Below are 21,025 nucleotides of genomic sequence, written 5' to 3' on the forward strand. Positions count from 1 at the left end.
TAAATATTAAGTTATTATATAAGTATTACTTAAAATTATCAAAACATACAAATTAACACTTGAGTAATCAGATCGTAAATGTGGGGTGTCTAAATGAATAAAAACCACTTACAGCATAAATAAAATAATCCTTGCATATAGTATAGCACGTAGCACTTATATGTTTATTTAATATATTCGTTCATGCAACGAAAATTCTGTCAATTATATCATAGCATGCTCGTTTTAAGGTAAAATTGGATTTTTTTAAAGAGTCCGTATTTAATATAATATTTCCCTATCATCCGGACATCTTAAAAAAATCAAATTATACCTGCAATTGATTGATTTGCATTTCAGAACAAATAGTACATCACCATCCTAAATTAAATTTGTCGCACATGCTAATATAGACAGATGTACAAGTTTATGCTAGAAATAAATCGAACGATCAATTTTATTACTAACCTTCATCATCGGAAGAGTAGCTGTTATATGACGCATTCGCGTAGGTCTTCGATTTGTAGTCTTTTAACGATTGCCGACTCTGATTTAAAGACCGAGCCAGAGAGATGGTAGCTGGAGTACTTTTGCGTGTTAAAGGTGATTGTAACATGCGCTGTTTCCATTCCAATAAGCGCTTCATTGATTCTTCCCTCTAAAATAATACATGTAATTTCATAAAAATACTTAAATAAGGATAGGATTGTACCAAAAGAAATTATGGTCATTCGTGTAAAAATTAATAAGTAATTGAACTACCCGGATACATCATCGGTAAGTTTCGGAGATTATAGCATTTAAATAAAAGGCCTTATAATGTTGCATCTCTGCAATTTTAATCAATCTACGCCAACTTGTAGAGATTTCCTATATGAATATGCAAGACATATCTACTGAACAAACTTTTACTATTTATGGGGCCAAAACCAAAACCGACAATATGAATAAAAATTAATTTTAATACATTTCATCGAATCATACATCAATGTTTTCTATACAACAGCAAATCTTTTTCGCTACTTTGGAGTTGGCCCATTGAAAGTTTTTCACTATGACCTCAGAGCATGGTCGAACATAAGTACATACTAAGAAAATAATATTGTATATAATTAATTACCTGTTGTACTTTCTTCTCACCCTCTCTTTCAGGAGCTGTTGAAGGTAATCGTGCACTTGCGGATCTCATGAAGCCTTCGGCGCTTGTATCTAATCTGTTAATACCCTTGGCATAGCCACTTATATTAGAACCATCACTCATAACACTTCCACTTCTATTAAGGTAATCTTTAGGATCTTTATTCTTCAACGTCCAGTTTGAATTCAATGCTTCATTGTATTTCAAATGGTTGATTATGTTGTCTCCATTATTCTTAGGACTACCAAATTCGGTTTCATAATTATTGTTCGTAGTGTGTGAATATGGGGAATGTAGTTGTTTTTCTGCCAAACCACTTGCGTATTTTGCCAAAGGAATTTGGATATTTCGGGGTCCCAAACCTTGCTGTAAATATTGAGCACTTTGGCGCATTTTTTCCGCATAACTTTCTTCTGAGTAGTATCTATCTGAACTAGGGTCATACGAAGTGTTGATATCTAAACTAGATTTAGGCCTCTGTGGCTGTCTCCGTTCATTACTACTGGCAGTTCGATTTGCCATGGATCTATTTTGCATTTCATTTTTGGATTCATATTCAAGAAAATCTGCGCTATGGGGTCTTGGCATTTGGGGCTGAATCCCACTCGATTGCATCTTTTTCCTGCGTAAAACTGAAGGGCCGTTAAAAGATTTTTCATGAGACTGAAATAAGATAGAAAGGGTTTAGACCAGTTCGAAGTAAAATAAATTGTTACTTTAGTGTCATATCTATTCAACAATGTAGTTAGGTATAAAATACAAATAATTATACTTGTACTTACATAATTTCCAATGGGGTCTTGAATTTGCTGCTGTAGTTGACTAGAAAGATTGGGTGCATCCCGCAAGATATTTGGAGACTTTGCATAACTTTGACCGTAATCATTTTCGGTTGCATATGTAGCATACACGTCTTCGTAGTCACCGACTTTATCTTTACTGTATGCGGACATAGTGGTAGATCGGCCATATGCATCGGGTGTTCGCCTCTCTATTAATAAGCGTTCATTGATTGCACTTGCTGACCTACTGGGTCTTGCATTCAATTCTCCATAAACATCTCGACTGTATTGTCCCATATCCACATTAGAAGAATTATTTAAACGCGCTTCTGGGTACGTATCATTTTTTTTCGATTGAGCCCGTTCTTGTTCATAATTTCGACTGTTCTTATTTTGCATATCAATGTCTCTAGAACTTTCTGTTTGTGGTGTCGTATCCTGCAGGAAGGGATTGGACTGGGGTTGTCGATCGTATATTTGCTCTTGTTTAGATTCTTGCTGCGTTCTGCTCCTAGTATCAAAGTAAGGGGAATTAGGTGTGGCCTTATACATGGATGTTGAAGTACTAGGTTGATTGTTTTCTAATCTGTCGGTTACGGTGTTTGTCAGAGGCAGAGACAGGTGGTGGGTGTCGTACGGTCGTTTCGTCGGGTACTGCGGTGGCGCCGGAGGCGACTGTAGGCTCCGAGTGTATATGTTCTCTTGATTTGGACTGCTCGGGTAATTGTGTTCCTGGTAGCGTGTGTGACTAGTGCCTTGGCTGTAGTGTGATGCTGGCTGTTTGAGTAGGTCGTAGTTTGGATCATATCTGGAATGTGTCCTTGAGTAAGTATACGGTTATAAACACAAACTTTTAGTGTCCAATCAATTCATAATTAATTACAATTCTAATAATTACAAACTTACATATCAGAGCTTGGCGAGTTGTATCCTTCATTTGAGCGTCGCGGCTTTGGTGGCGCATTTGCATATGTGGGCCCGGGAACTTCATCCTCCTGAGATAAAACACAAATTTTACAAAATTACCCAACCATATTAAGAGATCGATTTTTTATAAAACTGTTTATTGCCTATTATTGAATAAGTAAGTAATTAATAAAACGAGTTTAACGACTAGATCCAGTTACATGTCGTTATACAGTAGTCACATATTATCTGCAGTTAGAACCATCGTAATCGCTGTCCTTGGTTCCGCTCTGGCGATCTAATTATCGATCACTTGCAGCGGTACACGTCGCACACATAATAATACCCACCTCTGTTTTTGCAGCTGCCCGTTCGCTCTGCTTTTGTGGCTGGTCACTGAAAATAGACGATCTAAAATTACTTTGCGAGCTTCTCAACCACCGTTATGGCCTTGGTATTGAATCCCTATACTTAGGGCGTTACGACGTGGGCGACACGGCACAATGCTAACAAGGCGGTGGTAAAACAAAACAATCCTTACCCGTTTATTTTATTAGCTGTTCATCGGTCTGTACGTTTACAAGGCTCACTTGCGCCATAGTCCCGACATTAACTTAACATTTATACAGTGTAGATCAATTTATATGGCTATTTAAATAAAACAAATGTATTATTAAGTACCTACATATTTACAGACTACACAACCGTTGAAGATTGCATATTTTGAAATGTTGTTATTAAACGTCCTGAATAAATTTGAATAAAATAATACTTCTGATTCTTATTCTAAATGGGTTAAAATTGGGTAGACAGTTTATAACCACTATTACATATTAGCGAATTCTGTGCACGCCAGTTTTGCATGTTGGTACATTATTATTAAATAAATTATAAGTACAAGTTGCCATATTCCGGCTAACTAAGATTTATCGTAGATTTTAAACCTATACCAAATTCATTTCTTTTGAGAAATAAAGTTCTTAAAACTTAAATGAATAGTTATCTAGATTAATTCACAAGTGTTTTTTTATACCTATACCAATATTGCTATTTATACTGTGTCGGAAAGAATCTTACTTGGGACTCTGCATTAGCGCTGCCATAGTCAGCGCCTTCACCCACTTCATCATGGCCTCCTGGTCAGGAGCGCAGAGTATATACGTGCGCATATTCGCATGCTCTAGCTTGAAAGCGAATTTTCGAAGTACTTTATCCTCGGCGGTACAGGCTGACACTTTGTATGAAGGAAGAAGCACGGATCCAAGGAGCTTCTCTTCATCGTGACCTGCAATTAAACAATACCAAATAAAATATCAAATTTCATAAACACTATAAGCAGAGTGGCTATTTCTTACAAAACATGTCTATGGTATGTACGTAAGTAATCAATGTAATCATTGTTGAAGCAAGCGATAGAAAAATATTTTCGTTTATTTGGCGAAGGACACTTACTTTTGTAATAAAACAAGCAGTACTCCGATAAGACAAACCACCTCTTTCTCCAGACTTTTAATCCATCTGACCCCTGCTTGTACAGAATGCCGGACATGGTTACTGGAGCAGAAGGTAATCGCTGTGCTATCGGCGACCGTAAAGCTTGAGTCCCGCCGCTGCTCCTTCTGCTCTCCGAAGAAGGTGACTTTACACTTGGACTGCTAGATTCGCTGGATTTCATAGGTGAAACGACACCAACATTACTCTTTTGACTTTGATCCGAAGGTGGAGACTGACTGTTTCCTTTATCGCCTTCTGATTGTCTTCTATATCTTTCTGGCTCTCTAGAATCAGTTTGTTGATTGGGTTGCCATTGCTGATCGGGATATTGCTTGCTTTGTTTATCATTTTCTCTAAATTCATTATTTTTCGCGTACCTATCAATATCTTTCTGTATGTCGGTACTACTATACTCCTTGAAATCATTTTTACTACTATATCTATCTAAGTCTCTATAAGAACTATCAGAGTATATACTATTTTGCAAGTTCGGGGGTGGTTGTACGCCATGAATTTGTTGGAGTAGCATCTGCCTCTCAGCAAACTTCTGTTGTTGATGCATCTGCGCTTGATTTTGGTAGTGCAGTTGCTGTTGCAACTTCATTTGCTGGATTTCGTTGTACTGTCTCCGTAATAGCTCTGTATTACTATGCGGTCCTATTCGACTTGAATATGGAAGATACGGTTTAGAGCCGTATTGATTTGAATTGGGTCGATACGTCGGTTGATGATTTTGGTATATTTGGTTGGTATCTTTCGGTGGGTTACGTTTTAAATAGTCTTGATATACTTCAGCATTATATCCTTTAGGAACATTGTGAAGTATTTCGTTATTTACATTATGGTCGGTGTGTAATTCTGTTCTGTCTAACCTAGGAGGTGATTGTGGATAGTTGTAGTTATCGTTAACACCGTATTGTCTAGCATAATCTTGATTGTAACCAGTTCCGTATAACTCGTGTCTGTTTTCGAGAAGTGGCGAACGGGCATCTATGTTGGAGTGATATTGACTTTGCAGGAGTTGATGCATAACGCCATTTGGTGGAAGCTGGCCAGGCTGCGGGGAAGATAGGTGGGTTGCGATAGCAGGGTGATGCTGGTTGTATATTTGATCGGGATGCACGTGTTGCGCCATTAGGTGCTGCTGCATCAGCGGCTGCTGCGTAGCGGGCACCTGCTTTTTGTTCTCCATTTGAAATTGTGATTGTGCAATTGGTGGGTCAAGCCTAAAACAAACAATAGATAACATTAAACATAGTATACTTGTTTATCAACCTACGTAACTTGTATAAGATTAATACATATCAGCAATAATATATTACAAAAAAATGCGTAGGTATGCACACATTCTAAATAAAAATATCCAAATTCTTGGGGGCATTAGGCGCGTCGACCATAAAGAGGCAATCAAATCAAACTGCTTAATTGAAAGAAGCGTTATCGTCGTCGGCTTGATAAGCTGCGTATGTGGAGGAGTTAAAGAAACGCATAGACTGCGTATTATCACGAAACGTTGCTTTGAGAAATATGATCAACGCAATTTTATTCATTCGTACAATAAACGGTCGAAAACGATTCATTTACCTTATTAATTAGTCATATAGGTAACTAGTTACCCAGTACTTTAGCTATATACTCCAGTACAATAATCATCTGCCATTTTGGTATCGACCTGTACCTACATGTATAAACAATTTTGGTAAGCAGTAAAAATTATACAATACACCGACACTGGTGAGTGTAGGTATGAATTGACAGAGACGAGATCTTAGTGTATATTAAATATCACAGTTTAACTACTTGCCTATTGAATGTTTATATTAAGTAAGTAACCTAATGTAAACTAGGCAATGGCTATCAAACCGTTTACCCCTCCGTAGTCGACTAGATACCTGTCACGCGACGATAATGTTATCCCGACGTGCATTCTTCTCCATACTTACGATAGCCCTTCCGTTTAACTGAGATGGATTATGCATCTCAATTAAACGGAAGGGCTATCGTTATTATATTTAGGTAATTATGGAACTATAATCAATAAAATTCACAAACACTCTTGAACCTAGATTAACGATATAAAACCGTATGTTACAGAACGACATGCTCCGCCGACTTCCCACGCTTATCGAACGCCGATAAAAATAGGGGAGGATCGTGAGAATTTGCAAATTTTGCAACACTTAGGTTAATATACGATTGCTGACTTATAGGTGTGTATTAAATATACAAAATAAGTAATAGCCATTATTACATTATAGATGTTTATACAGGTTTGAACGTCCGCTTTAAAGCATAACTGGCCACTTCAAGTTAATAAATCAAATGGCACGTTGATAATGATATTTAAGACAAATAATAGTAGACATCTCAGTTAATTGATAATGATTATTCTTAGACATATTTTTTGTTCGGTATATCGTTGCTATAGGGACCGTGCGCGTTGCAGGGTCTAGCTGCCATCTTGTGGCCTGAATCGGAACCATAAACATGTACATTTACACGTCACGTGTTTTCTTATGCATAGTAGGTTCTGCCATCTTGTGGGCTACGTCGGAACAATAAACATCACATTTACGCCTCGCGCCAAAAATCTGACGGCTCCTGTGCTGCCTCCTACAGTTCATGCACGCTTCCTATACTTACTCAACCTCGTATCTATAATACTATATATTAGATACGTATATCAGATAGGAGATATGAAAACAAAAAAATACATGATAAGTTTTCTTAATTTCTTTTTAAAGTTAAGTGTTGTAGCGTACCGTCTCCTAAAAATCGGTAATTAAGTTGTTAACCTTATATACACTGTATCTATGCTACATACCTACCCAGTCATACACATCATATATGTCATCGCATGATAACATTTGCGGGCCAGATATTATCAGAAAGATTGACATAATTTATTTTCATTAATTTATTGCATTCCTATTGTCTATTTATTTCATTTTATTCACTGAGTAGCGCGGGCACACTGGCGAATTGCGAGCGAGTTGAATGCGAAGCGAGCGCGCAGCGAGTTTCAAATCGCCAGTGTGCCCGCACCCTTAGTGTGTCGTTACTTCAATTTAAGTTTACCTCGATCATATTTGGTTCTGTCTAATTTTATCAGATTAACTTACAACGTAGGTATTACAAAAGGACTGAATATGATACCGAAGTAAATAGATAAAGTAAAATATAAGGCTGTATTGTGGCTACAGCAGTGTTACCTAACTTATATATCCGCCGCGAGAACTAGCTGACGGGCTAAATGACCGGAAGCCACATGGTAAGTATCTGGCGCGCTATCAACTAATAAGGAGAAACTGCAACGGGCCAGCTGAGTAGTAGAGAGATCAATACTCTTACACCATACAATTTTAAACCAGCAGTTTCAAACCTTTTTTCGAAGAGCTTACTTGGAGCCCTTTTTTGTCTCCTGCGCCAGACTGGATTTAGCATTCGTCACTAATGTCATAAGCCGTAGACTTTTCGACCATGGTGGCACTCGTCCCAAATTTCTGAATATCTTTAATCTCGAAAGGCTTGGGTCTAGCCTGCCTTGGTCATACTCTGAAAAGCTCTTCGCTTAAATGCGTTCATTTCCTTTCTGTCCGAAGCATTAATCTCTGAAGAATCTATGGTATTTAAAACATTAAAACATTTTGTTTATGTAATATTATAAGATACACATCGCTGGTGTGACAATCAAGGCGTGGTAATTAGTTGAGGGATGCTGCATATATTTAGTCTGTAGGTGCGGCAATGTCAATCCACACGTCCGTCCATCCTGCCGGACTTCCTCGGTGACGTTAATGAATCATGTCAGTCATGATGATCGTTCAGTCAAAGGAAATATAATATCGTCGTCAGTATTTTGTCTTTCTCAGTCTCTACATTGTTTCTATACCGAACATCTAAAAATATGCACAGTGACCTTATTGTGAACACCATATTACGACCTCATATATATATATATATATATATATATATATATATATATATATATATATATATATATAATAAGGTCACTGTGCATATTTATATATATACTTATCGATAATGTACATTACGAAGTATAAACATTAAAAATATATATATACATCTGTTTTACATTCCTCTTCACGCTTAAACCGCTAAAGCGATTTAGGTGAGGTATAAAGATGTTTAGGTTTGCCATTGCCGTACGTCCCGTATATATGGGACTGTCAGCGTATTTAAATATCGCGTCTTGTACGTATTTTTTCCCCCGAATAATTATGACAACTCAAGAGAGTTCCGGGGAAGCACGTAGGATAATTTATATTTCAAAAATCATTCCTTGGGTGTGTAAAGGGGGTGCAAGTTTGTATGAGGTCGGGGAATCAATAACCGCTGCGCCGATTTAGGTGAGATTTGGTATGGGTCACAATTCTACATGATTTAGTTGAAAATTATACCAAACTTGATTTAGTACCTAAACTTACACATTTATTAAGCTCGGATGTCGTCGTAGCTGAAAAATTTGGGATATTGGGATGTAAGAACTTTAGGACCAATCTGTGTTTCTAAGACGCGGTATTTGTATTAGTTCTATTTATATATTTACTTGTACCTATAGGTATTCATGTAAATATGACCGATGATCATCCTTGTATACCTACTCAATGTGTAATATTTCTTACTCAAAATAATAAATGTAAGTAGTTACGTAGGCTGCTAAACAGTCCGAATACTGAAAATAAAACTTGTATTCTGACAACGACGAGTGCAAGATTATTAACGGATGTAAACTTATGACATGCACTGGGTCATTCGTGTTAAATGCCCTGAGGGCCTACCGCGAACCACGTTCGACGTGTTGCCTCCTTGTCACACTTACGTACAAATGTACAACTGCGACAGAGAGGCAACACGTCGAACGTGGTTCGCGGTAGGCCCTCTGGTGAGTGCAGGTTGTGTTATTAAAGTGCTCTTATGATTACCTTATTGAAGCGATTAAATCATATTTGGTTAAAAAAAAAAAATCTACCTTTAAGCCATTATTTTCACTGCATTTGCTGTCAAACTGTTAACACTAACAATTGCAATTAGAATCCCTGTAACGACATCTATTTAAGTGACAAACATGTATGTTTTTTACTTGTCACTAGGTACATACATGTCGTCACAAATAAATGATAGACCCACATAAATGTTTTTGTTTCTTGATGTCATAAAATAATACTTACAGCTCACACTACCCGCACCAATCCTTCATCCCGATTTGAAAATGATTTCACTAGGTTCATCATGTAATATAATTACTTAATTTAGAAGCAGCATTATTACCAGAGATACAAGAATGTTTACGATGTATTTGGTCACTTTGCCCGTCACTATCTATTGGATACTGCCTATGTATCACTATACAGATATAGGTATTATGCCTAAGGACGTAATTATATAACGTCTCTACATCGCCTAGTACCCTACTCATAACACAAGCCTCAATGACCTTACTGTGCGGAGCGACTCGGTTATTTTTGTGTAGCATTGCCCCATACTTTTTATTGGGGTTCCGTACTCAAAGGGTAAAACGGGACCCTATTACTAAGACTCCGCTGTCCGTCCGTCCGTCTGTCTCCAGGCTGTATCTCATGAACCGTGATAGTAAGACAGTTGAAGTTTTCACAGATCATGTATTTCCGTTGCCGCTATAACAACAAATACTAAAAAAATAGAATGAAATAAGTATTTAAGGGGGCATCCATACAACAAACTTGATTTTTTTGCTGTTTTTATAAATAATGGTCCGGAACACTTCGTGCGCGAGTCCGACTCGCGCTTTTATCATTTTTTATTTATTTATAATAAGTAATTAAGCATAATTATCATATCATAACATATCGCTTTGTTCAGCGCACAAAGGTATGAGACGTTGCAGACACGCGAAATATTTGTTTAGTCTGGGTCACAAAAGTACCTATCAATAATGTAAATTTGCGGAGCACTTCACATTTCAACAAAAGAACATCGTATTACTATCTGCCATAGCCACATACTTCATTATTCTACTGAGACTATCACACCTGCCAACTGGTGGCTGATCCACTTGGCACTTCGCCAGATCATCTGCTTATCTCTGTTTACACATATAGACCGCGACGCCTAACCAATCCTCAATGTCAATCTTACGTATTGACCAACAAAACTGAGCACCAATCTGACATCAAAGCCCTTCGTAAAAATAAGGTGTCATTATAGAGAAAATAATGCAGTAGGTAAATACTTACATAATGAAACAACAGTGACGCATTTTGAATAGCAACAAAACAGTGAGAAACATTCTCTTTTATAAGCATGACGCATCAAAGTTCAGTAACTGAGTATATTTCTAGGAAGTTGACGAAATTCACCAGTTAAGACTCTTAACTGGTGGTGGAAATGAGCTTGCTGCGGACTCTTATCTTAAGAATCCGCAGCAAGCTCATTTCTCCATACAAACGTAGTTACGCTCTCATTTTAAAATGACTGGCTAGATTGCTCTGAAACTTTGTACTTACCAATAATAGGATAAGTTATATCTATATTATCTATGTCTGTAATTTTTACGACGAATTTAATTTTTTCATACAAAACTTGTTTTTGCTCTATTTCGTGTGTTTTATAAGCTGGAGCTATATAAACTAATTACAGACATAGATATACCTCATGTCATTGTATGTGCAAAGTTTCATTACAATCCAACACGTAGTTTTAAAATGAGAACGTTACTTCTTTTTGTATGGGATGGTGAAATTCGGCCGAGCTTGCTGCGGACTCTTAACCTGGCATTTGAGCGTTAAATATAATAATATGTACATATCCGGAGCCATTATTTTTCTTAGTAAATAATGTAAGTACCTATTAACAATTAAACTTCAAAAAATATATAACTAACCAAAAGTGTAGGTATATGACTTACCAAAGGAGGAATTTACATTTTCAAATATCACGTTAAACAGAAAACTTCCCAGCTCATACTGATTCCAGTCTACACAGATTTTGAAACATCACGATATTTTTGCAATATTTTCTAAAGCGCTGAAACCAATTATAAATAGCGTGAAATCTCACCGCGGCCTCATTACCAGTGACGAAAATAAGCGGCGGTCAAACTATGTCTCGGATAATCTTATGACATTAATGACTTCTCTACAAACTATCTGGATTTAAACAGGATAACCATGTCAACATTTTTTTCTTCTAACCGTTAAAGCTTTTACTAAAGGTAAACAAACCAAACCAAATGACGTATTTTTTGGGTTTGTTTACTCTTAGCCTTAACGCTAATGAACGCTGGTTGCATTAAGCATTGCGCGTGTTTAAAACCCGTATGTGATACTCGTAGTGATAGCCCCATTAAACTGCCGAACGTTTTTGGTATTTTAGGGTTATGTAGGCATTTAATTAGTACAATAAAACACTAAAATACAAATAGGTACCACGCCAACAAACAAAAAACGAATAAAATTAAAACAAAGTAAATCTATCTATAATCGCCTATTGCGAGTACCTATATATCTTTTGTTGTTTAATTATTTGTCGCGTACAGGTCTAGGAATAGGTTTACTAATGTACGTATGGGCAAAATACCTTTCCCAAAGTATAACATCGAAAACTATTTTACCCAAATTATGATAGACAAAAAAAACTTTTCGCAAAAAGCTCTTTTTTGCCAAGTTATTGCTTTGCAAATAATTACTTGGTCATGGTTTATTTTACCAAGTATAATTTAATCATATCCCAAAAAAGGCCTAGTAATCCCAATGAGGCCTAGTTTCCCCTCTGGGTTGGAAGGTCAGACGGCAGTCGCTTTCGTTAAAACTAGTGTCTACGTCAATTCTTGATATTACTTGCCAAGCGGATCCCACCCATGAGCCGTGGCAAAATACCGGGACAACGCGAGGAAGAAGAAGTATTATTTAGTCAAATGTATCCTTTGGTTAAAAATAGGTACCTACTCTTTAAAAAACTAATGTTTTAAGCTTACGACCCAATTTTGAAATAGGTACCTAGGTACCTACTGCCTGTTCTAACCAAACCTAACCTACTTTTCTGATAGCAGTTCGTTTTTGTGGGGGTCAGGGTTCTACCCTAACCTAACTGATCAATGATTAATGAGATACACTTTTCGTTTCAGGCAATTTCCCGCCTTGAAACTAACTTTTAAAAACTGTTTTTTTTCTGCCACTACTACGTTTTATACTTCTATTTCCTATATACTTTAATATCAGTTAAAATAAATTATCTTAGTTAATGATAGTTATACCTAAGTTGAGTATGCGAAGTGATAAATTTAAACAAACGTTTTTTTGGAATATACTTTTGGCCAAAAGAAAACGTTTACTTAATAAACATTTCGTCTAAATAAATCGTGACAACGTAAAATAATGCCAAATGATAATTCGGCCATATGGATTCAATTTCAATTTAAATTATTACATGCATACTGTAAATTTGCTAAACAATTATTTGGGAAATGGAACTACAGAGACAAGTTTTTTAATTGGGAAATGTTTGTTAAAAAGTATTTTGCCCAAAGGGCAGTGCACCCTGGGAACATTTACCAAATAGGTATTTAGGAAAATTTGCAATTTCTAAAACACTGGGAGATCCAAACAATAACGTCTTATTGATGATGATTGATGTATGAGATTATGGAGGTGTATATTTTCACTCACGTAACATTAAACACTCATTCTAAAAGCCTTTCAATAAGTCATAATATATTATTGAAACGTTATGTAACGCAGACTCGATCCGTATCATTACATTGAACGCATGAGAATACATTAACAAGCAACATTCATGCAAACGATTACGGGTTACGGGTTGTCAATAAGTAAATCGTCAGCAAGTAAATACTGAAATAGGTAAATAAAATAATGCAAAATTTAGCAAGAATGGCCTGTATATAATACACTATTCACATGCGGTTTTGATTTTAAGTACAAAAATTATTAAGGTGATTTTCACTCCAGTACATGGCTTTTTGACGTTTATTGCAAAAAAAAAAAGCTTTTCAGACAAATAAATATAAATTTGTCAATGTTTTCAGTCTTTTCAGAATAGGTATGATGAATAAAATAATCGAAATAGATCTCATAGTAAAAGGTTCTCATAATAAAAATGGGTTGCCAATTAATACATGAATGAAACACAAACAAAAGTGGCGTAAAACCTTAAAGAAGTCTTATTACAGGCGAAATCGAAGGTACTGATACTAGCAAATCAACTTTTTTTTTTTTAATGAGAGCGATGAGTATAAGTACACGACCAGTTTTCTACGCGGGACCGGTCAGAAACCACAAAAGTCTCCCAGCGTGGGAAAGAGCTACTTCGCATAGGTACTTCCATTGAAACTGCACTCGCTGATAGTGCATCTGAACTATTAGTATTAGTAAATCTGTATGCAGGCATATCTATGCATTTTATATGCATATTATATATCATAATTTATGCAGGTATGATTGCAGATTACGGACGTCCTGTGTAGAGACAACATGCATTTATTAGAGATTCCCGCAATTTAAAAATCCAAAACCATGAAGCTCTTGCAATGAAAAATAAAATTTGTACCTAAAGGTGGGGGCGTGGGTACCCAGACTTGAAAAGAATTGTAGACATCTGTGTTATATTGTAGTAGGTATTTATTTTGAGATTTTTATAATGTAATGTTTACACATCCCCTCGATGCTACTGTAAATGTTGATGTAGGTAAGTGTTGGCTTGTGAAAGAACTCTAAAGGCATACAATACAATACAAATATTCTTAATTGCTCACCAATATATATAGACTATGGTAGACAACGGGCGATCTTATCGCTAAAGAGCGATCTCTTCCAGACAACCTTAGGGTAGTGGAGACAAGGTAAAAAAAACAAGTAATGTGAGTAGGTGATGCAGTGAGTGATAGAAGTTGAGAGATAATAATACCAAATTATACACATTCATAAATAGCAAATAATATAAACTACATACACTGCATACATAAATAAATATCATATATAACACATTTACGAACACACATATAAATCACCACAATGCGGCCAACAACAATTACACACTTGCAGAATAAGTGTTAGAATTTTGTTATTGTCACCTAATTTTAACTAGGGAGTCTCATTAGTTTTGTATATTCTGTCTGCTACAGATACCTGTTGACATTGTTTAAGATAGAAATGGTGTCGCTATATTAAGAAACGGTACTTTTAAAATGTAAGAAATAAAATGTTCCACAAAAAGAAAAATAATGACATTCGATAAATATGCCAGTTGAATCTATTAGTTTAGATTAAACTCATTAACTGACATAGTTAGCTTGTTTAAAAAATGGAGTGTAAGTAAGCGCATGCTCGGTGTGGCTCGGTAATCGATATCCTTCTCATGAGGCGATCGTCGATACCAGATACGATCTATTTGATTATTTACTCTTGTATACTCGTTGGTTGATTGAGCAACGAAAATATTATATTACATTTACATAACAAAACGTGAGATTATGTTTTTAATATCACTCGCTTGTATTGAAAAACGATATCGAGAAATGTTACGCAGAAATTGACAGGTTGAATACCTATGTTTCCATTTGTTAGGTAACAGATTTAGCATTATGTCACAATTGATATTATTACAGATTACAGTTTTAAGACTTTTAATGTTTTTTTATTTATTTCCTTGTTGCATTTCGGATAGGATGACATTGTCTGTTTATTCAAGTAATTAGATAGTTTAGAGTTTAAATACCAGCACTGCAATTAAAAAACTACACCTATTTTAAGTAGGTAGGTAATTCCCGTATTAACCGGTCATATTACTTACATCCATAATTTATACAACATAAATAAATTCGACAAAGAATGCAATGAATTATATCGAGAGCGATAGCGAATTACCAAATTAATTAGTCTAGCTGCTGGATACGGGATCGTTAAGATTGTCCCCTAATTATTTATTAAATTTAATTATAGGTTACGGTGGCAGCTTAACATCAGGCGGTCCACACGCTTGTTTTCCACCGTCGTGGTATAAAAAATCAATAAATGTTAATATTGTAAATGTTGCACGAGGCAAAGCTAGCTGATAATATGGACCGTAGCGCCCGTAGCAGTGGCCGCGACCGCAAGCGGTCCCGCGCATTCCTGCGCGACGTACGAGCGCGAGGTGAACAACCGGCGCGCGCGCCTCGTCCTTGGAGCCTGCTCCTTTCTACAGCCTCTGGACCAGGTACCTACTACACATGCGGCGTCCGTATGCGCGCGTGTGCTGGTTTTTCTTCTATGGTCTATTGATAAGCCCACACGCAACTTAAGAAAGAGTGTTATAGCTTAAAAGCATTTTATAATTTGTATGTGAAAGGGTCAGTCTGGTTATTTTTTATATAGAGTATCTACTCAGTTTGTGGAATTATATTCGATAGAAAAGTTATCAGCGACGATATATTTTAAAAATATGGCCTGCATAAGTGCAGTCAATCTTTATGTACGCACATATTACAAACGTTCTTTCGTTCTTTGTAATATGTAATACGGTTTGTTTCTAGCAAAATAAGACATACATTTTGTATATTTAAGGACTTTACGTTTTTAGATTTACTTCGAAATCGCTTTTTACTGATTGTAGTTGTAGACAAAAATAGAGTTTATTTGTCGATATTTTCTCCCATTCTTCCGGGAGGAAGTGTACCATTTCGGCATATATTACAAACAAATATCTCTTTACAATAAGATATTAAAAAACTGGCAATCATAACTTTCTATGTGTAACTGTATTAAGATTAAAAGAATATGAGATTTCATTCAAATGCAAAAACCCTCAATTAAATTGATATTCTATATGTAGAGTTTGTAGAGTAAGCATCTGAGTAGTGAATATTCTGTATGTGGAAGTATGCACCCTTCCCAATCTGTGGTTGTGTTTATGGCCATTTTTAGTTTTTATAGAGAACTGTCAGATATATTATAGAGGGATTACAATTTTGTGATTGTTAAGCAGACATAAAATTTATCAATGTTACTAATTAATAAAAGATAATTTAGACAGTTATGGGCATGGGTATTCTAAATGTCTAAATTATCTTCTACAACACATTTTACGATACGATACATTACATTTACCATTAATAAAAGTGGATTAAATTCATACAGACTGAAATTTGATTTCATATCAGATACCTTTTCTGGCTTGTCGCACTCTGTTTGATGTATGAAGACGCAAGTGTTTATCTTTGTCGTGGCGCAGTAATCTTAGAAAGATAAATACGAGAGCCGTAAATACTTTGCATATCAGCTTTGTGTGATATACTTAAAGGTTTATAATTATAATAACATTTTTTATCATATCAATCAACTAACATCAATCGATCAAATACTCTCGCTACTCGCGGTCCCTTTATATAAACTTCATATTTCCATATGAAACTCCGATTTCCTGTCGATATACAATCTGATTCAATATCTTGAGAACTATTTTTAATTTCCGCATTTCGCTTGTGACCGCGTTTGTCAACAAAGTACGACCCAAATCAATGACTGGATCCTACCACATTCTACGACAAATATACACAAAGCAATGATGTAGGGTCAAATCGTTTTCCTTGCTCTTGAGTATATTTCAGCCGTTATTCTAGATGTTCGCATGTTCATTTCTTTTTATCAAGTATCTAAGAGTTGTAGTTTAGGAACATCGTTATCAATACCATTTCTTTTTTACATATGTATTTACGTAGATATGTCCAATTTTAGTAAGTTCAGTGAAACGGTATATTTTTAAACTGCAATATGATCTTATATTTTTTTACAATTATACCTATATGTTAAAACTGCAAATACAATCATCAAAAAAATCACATGATATTGTTTAACTTTGTTAATTTCATTAATTGTTAATTATTTGCATACGAGTACGATACCAGGTCCTTTGACATTAACAATATCCTTAATATTAAGTATTTTCTAACAGGCAATCGACGTTATTTTTTATTATTTGAACAACCCACGACAACGTGTGACAACGGTGAAAATTTAACTGCATGTATAAAGGCAGATATCTACTTGTTACATTGACACTTCAGAATCTATGTTAGGTTAGATTACAGAATTGAGAATAAGTACCAGTACCTAAAAAAGTCATATCAATTGAGTAAGATATATATAAAGTAAATAGGTACACAGTTAGATGTCACAGTACAATCCGCAGACCGTGACAGGTTCGCTATGACCGTGTTTTGTCCACTGTTCGCGAGTAAAGTTACCACGTTATTTGAGACTACGGCACGGAACTTCCAAGTTCACTAAACCAGAAACAATAGGACCATGCAGACGTGTAACGGTAGCTCGTTGGCAAAAACCCTTGCTTTCGGTAACTTTTATTTTGCTGCGATTAATTATAGGTAGTCACTGTGGAAATTATGCTTTTACAGCTAGGTTGAAACTATCAATTTCAAATACCTACTTCGGAATGTCTGGTTAGAAAATATTTCATATCCAACATCCCATCAATAGTAGGTAATTCTGATTGACACTATATCCATCCATCTTTCCATGTTGCATAAGATTGGTATTGCAACTACAAGTAGGTACGTATAGGTACCAGTCAAAATATTTAGACACATGTCACACTTGCAAATATACGTATATCTTCATTCTTATTATACAATAGGTACTAACAGGAACACTCTTAATTGACCGTTAAGCAGGATTACAAACAGTGTGGACGAATGGTGATACCTACATGAATGCTAATAAGGCCAATGTGGTTTGTATGCATTCATGTAACGAACTCCAAAACTACTTTATTTATAATTGCGTTCTTGAACTTATCTAATTACATACATCTGATTAAAGAAATTCTTATAAATTCCGATGCAATTGATTGACTTCATTGACAATGTTACTAGGGCAGTGAGAACCCGTGTTCAACGACTAGATCAATAGACTTGGAACAAATAGCATTCTAGTTATCATAATGATAACAAATTACTTACATGCAAAGAGCTTTGTTTTTTTTTTACTATGCCAGGTACTTACGACATATATAAACTGTTTATTTATTAATTTAAACATTCTAACACAAAGTAAAGAAAAACGTGGGTACAATGACATGGCATAATTTACCAGTCAACCATTGGGTTAAACATAAACGTGTAATTTGGTGCGGAGAAGATTCAATTTAAAGGAGAATACTGTAACAATATATCACTGTTTTATAAATCTGAATTATGTTACTCGGTTACCAGTACAATTTCACGTACGATGCCTTATTTTATAAGTTATTTTTTGATAAGGCACGCTTTTAACTAATAACACCGTAATCACTTGCACGAGGTCAATAATATTTCAAATGATTACATATTTTATCTATAGGTAAGCAATTACTGCACCACGGAGAGGCTATGCAACGTAGTTGTAAGTTTATAACATTGTGCCACGGGCTCAAGCAACAATACTCAATTACATGTCGATACTTTTTAATTTTTATGATAAGAATTCTTATCTAATGAAACCGTGTCAGTCTCATAGTTATATGGGGTCACTAATTCTAATTACTTTATCTTTGAAATGTGTTTATGTAACAACTGTGTGGAAGAATTATATTCATTTTCAGTAAAATAAAAAGTAAAACGTAAATAAATATAAATTAAATATTACAGGGACATTCTTACACAAATTGTCTAAGTCCCACGGTAAGCTCACAAAGGTTTGTGTTATGGGTACTCAGACAACGATATATATATAATATACAAATACTTAAATATATAGAAATAATCCATGACTCAGGAACAGATAGCTGTGCTCGTCGCACAAATAAATGGCCTTACGGATTCAAACCCAGGACCATTGGTTTCATAGGCAGGGTCACTACCCACTACGCCAGACCGGTCGACAAAAACAAGCATTTAGCGACATGATGCAAAATCTTATCAAGCTCGCCGTTTGAATACTCAAGTACAAAATGGGTCCATAAAGGAAGTGATATTTGAGGGCATCGCATTCGCATTACAGCATCTCAGACGAGGGTGGAGTGGAATGTGGGAGAAGAAAGCCATTGTACCAAGTTGACAAGCGTTGTTAATTTGTTAGCAATGAAATGAGAAAATTACACCATCATTTTGATTTCTATTGTCTTTTTTAACAAACACAAGAGGCACTCTCGGGTGGGCGCCAATTTGTAAATAATAATTATATTTATTGTGTAGAATTTTCCTTCTCGTATCCGAAATTAAATAATAAATTTACTAATACATCAAGTATTGGTCCATGAATGTCCAAAACCCCTGAGGCTGACCTTACCAACCCACCATCATTACTTTTTACATTACAGGGCATCCGCCTACTGGCATTCTATTACGCATCCCGCAATTTTCGTTTGATTAATCGACAGTCCTAACTTAATTAATCTAATGACGAAACCTACCTATGGTTAATTACGATTATGTATCGGATTACTATTGGATGCCTTAGTTAAAACTGGGGCCTTATTCGACATGCACAACTGTCAAATTTCGCGTCCACATCAAATCAACACTTGATTCTATCGCATGTTGATTGTATCAAGTGTTGATTCTATCAACTGTGGATATTATCATTTGGAACAATCAAAACTCATTCATAGAAAAAATAATCAAACTAAAATCAACTTTGTTTATTACTACTATACAGTTTGTAATGGCTCTGAACTCGAAGTGGATCGGTTTGATTTGATTGTCACCTGACTGTGGATTGCTAATGTCAAATTTTGACAAGTGTTGATTTTATTGCTAGACTTTATTGTCTATGGGCTTGGGCACCATCTTGGATTTTTTGACGTACGACAGGGAATACCCTTCCTTTCATACAATATATGGCATAGAGTAAGGCGTCTTTTTTTTTAAAAACATAACTTTACAAGAATCAGCGACATCTTGTATCCGATAGTATAAGTAATGCGCTAAGAATAATGCGGCGGCGAGTAGTGAAACTATACCTGACAATGTCAATCAATTAAAAAGTGACCACACAGTTGATGGTCGATAAAGGCGATTATTAATTGAATTTTAACGACAATAAAGCACTATTGACATGCGATCTTTTTGTTGAACCCACACCTACACGTCGAATAATGCTCGCTCCACATATTCTCCTAGAAACGCTCAAAATTGTAAAAAAAATTGATGCAATTTACTCCGCACCCAGTCTCAAGTTGCTTCTAAACCACGTTAACGAACCAAGTTGTAACCTAACACATCTGTAAATATAAGGCATATGATTTAGAGATAAAGTCCGTTTTTTTTAAATTACGAGATGGTTCATGAATAACCTTTATTACTATAAAAATAATACTACATTTGTCAAAAAAAAAATTCTGTATTGCGCTATTACATAATGCATAAAATTGATATAAAGATAGGTACCATAGTAGCTCGCTCACTTGGTCTATCAACAACTATTTTAATGCTCTTTGTACTCGTATACGCGACCCCATTGTATGTACAGTCGCCATCAGATATATCGGAACGCATGTATGAGATCTCAAATTATTAAGATAAGACCTACTGTCCTGTCTATATTACTTACCAAGACCTAAGTACCTATTATTTATATGTACCTACACAAAGAGAATTCCTATGTTAAAAGGAGATTAAATACATATTTTGTTATTCAACTACAAATAAAATAAAATTTATCTTTTTCAGTTAACACATTTTTTTACTGATTTCTTTAATAAAATAAAACATTAAAGTATTATGTGACTATATTTCATT

The 21,025-nt window shown here is 35.5% G+C and overlaps 1 protein-coding gene across 8 annotated transcripts in view; it reads right to left on the bottom strand.

Annotated features, from left to right (window-relative positions):
• Positions 1 to 21,025, bottom strand: part of LOC133533120 (uncharacterized) — a 78,326-nt gene that overhangs the window by 21,876 nt on the left and 35,425 nt on the right. For 7 of the 8 annotated variants that reach the window (XR_009801818.1, XM_061872122.1, XM_061872115.1 and 4 more), the window contains 7 exons: positions 4,258 to 5,525; positions 3,883 to 4,090; positions 3,156 to 3,201; positions 2,806 to 2,894; positions 1,900 to 2,707; positions 1,100 to 1,780; positions 448 to 637 (listed from right to left, as the gene is read on the bottom strand). Coding sequence is in view for 7 of the 8 variants with exons in the window: in XM_061872122.1 (XP_061728106.1) it covers positions 448 to 637; positions 1,100 to 1,780; positions 1,900 to 2,707; positions 2,806 to 2,894; positions 3,156 to 3,201; positions 3,883 to 4,090; positions 4,258 to 5,525 (3,290 nt within the window). In the remaining variant the exon portion in view is untranslated. The remainder of the gene's footprint in view (positions 1 to 447; positions 638 to 1,099; positions 1,781 to 1,899; positions 2,708 to 2,805; positions 2,895 to 3,155; positions 3,202 to 3,882; positions 4,091 to 4,257; positions 5,526 to 21,025) is intronic. The other variant, XM_061872102.1, reaches the window with a different exon arrangement.

The sequence above is a fragment of the Cydia pomonella genome, chromosome 2 (assembly GCF_033807575.1).
Source record: "Cydia pomonella isolate Wapato2018A chromosome 2, ilCydPomo1, whole genome shotgun sequence".
Classification (NCBI taxonomy): Eukaryota; Metazoa; Arthropoda; class Insecta; order Lepidoptera; family Tortricidae; genus Cydia; species Cydia pomonella.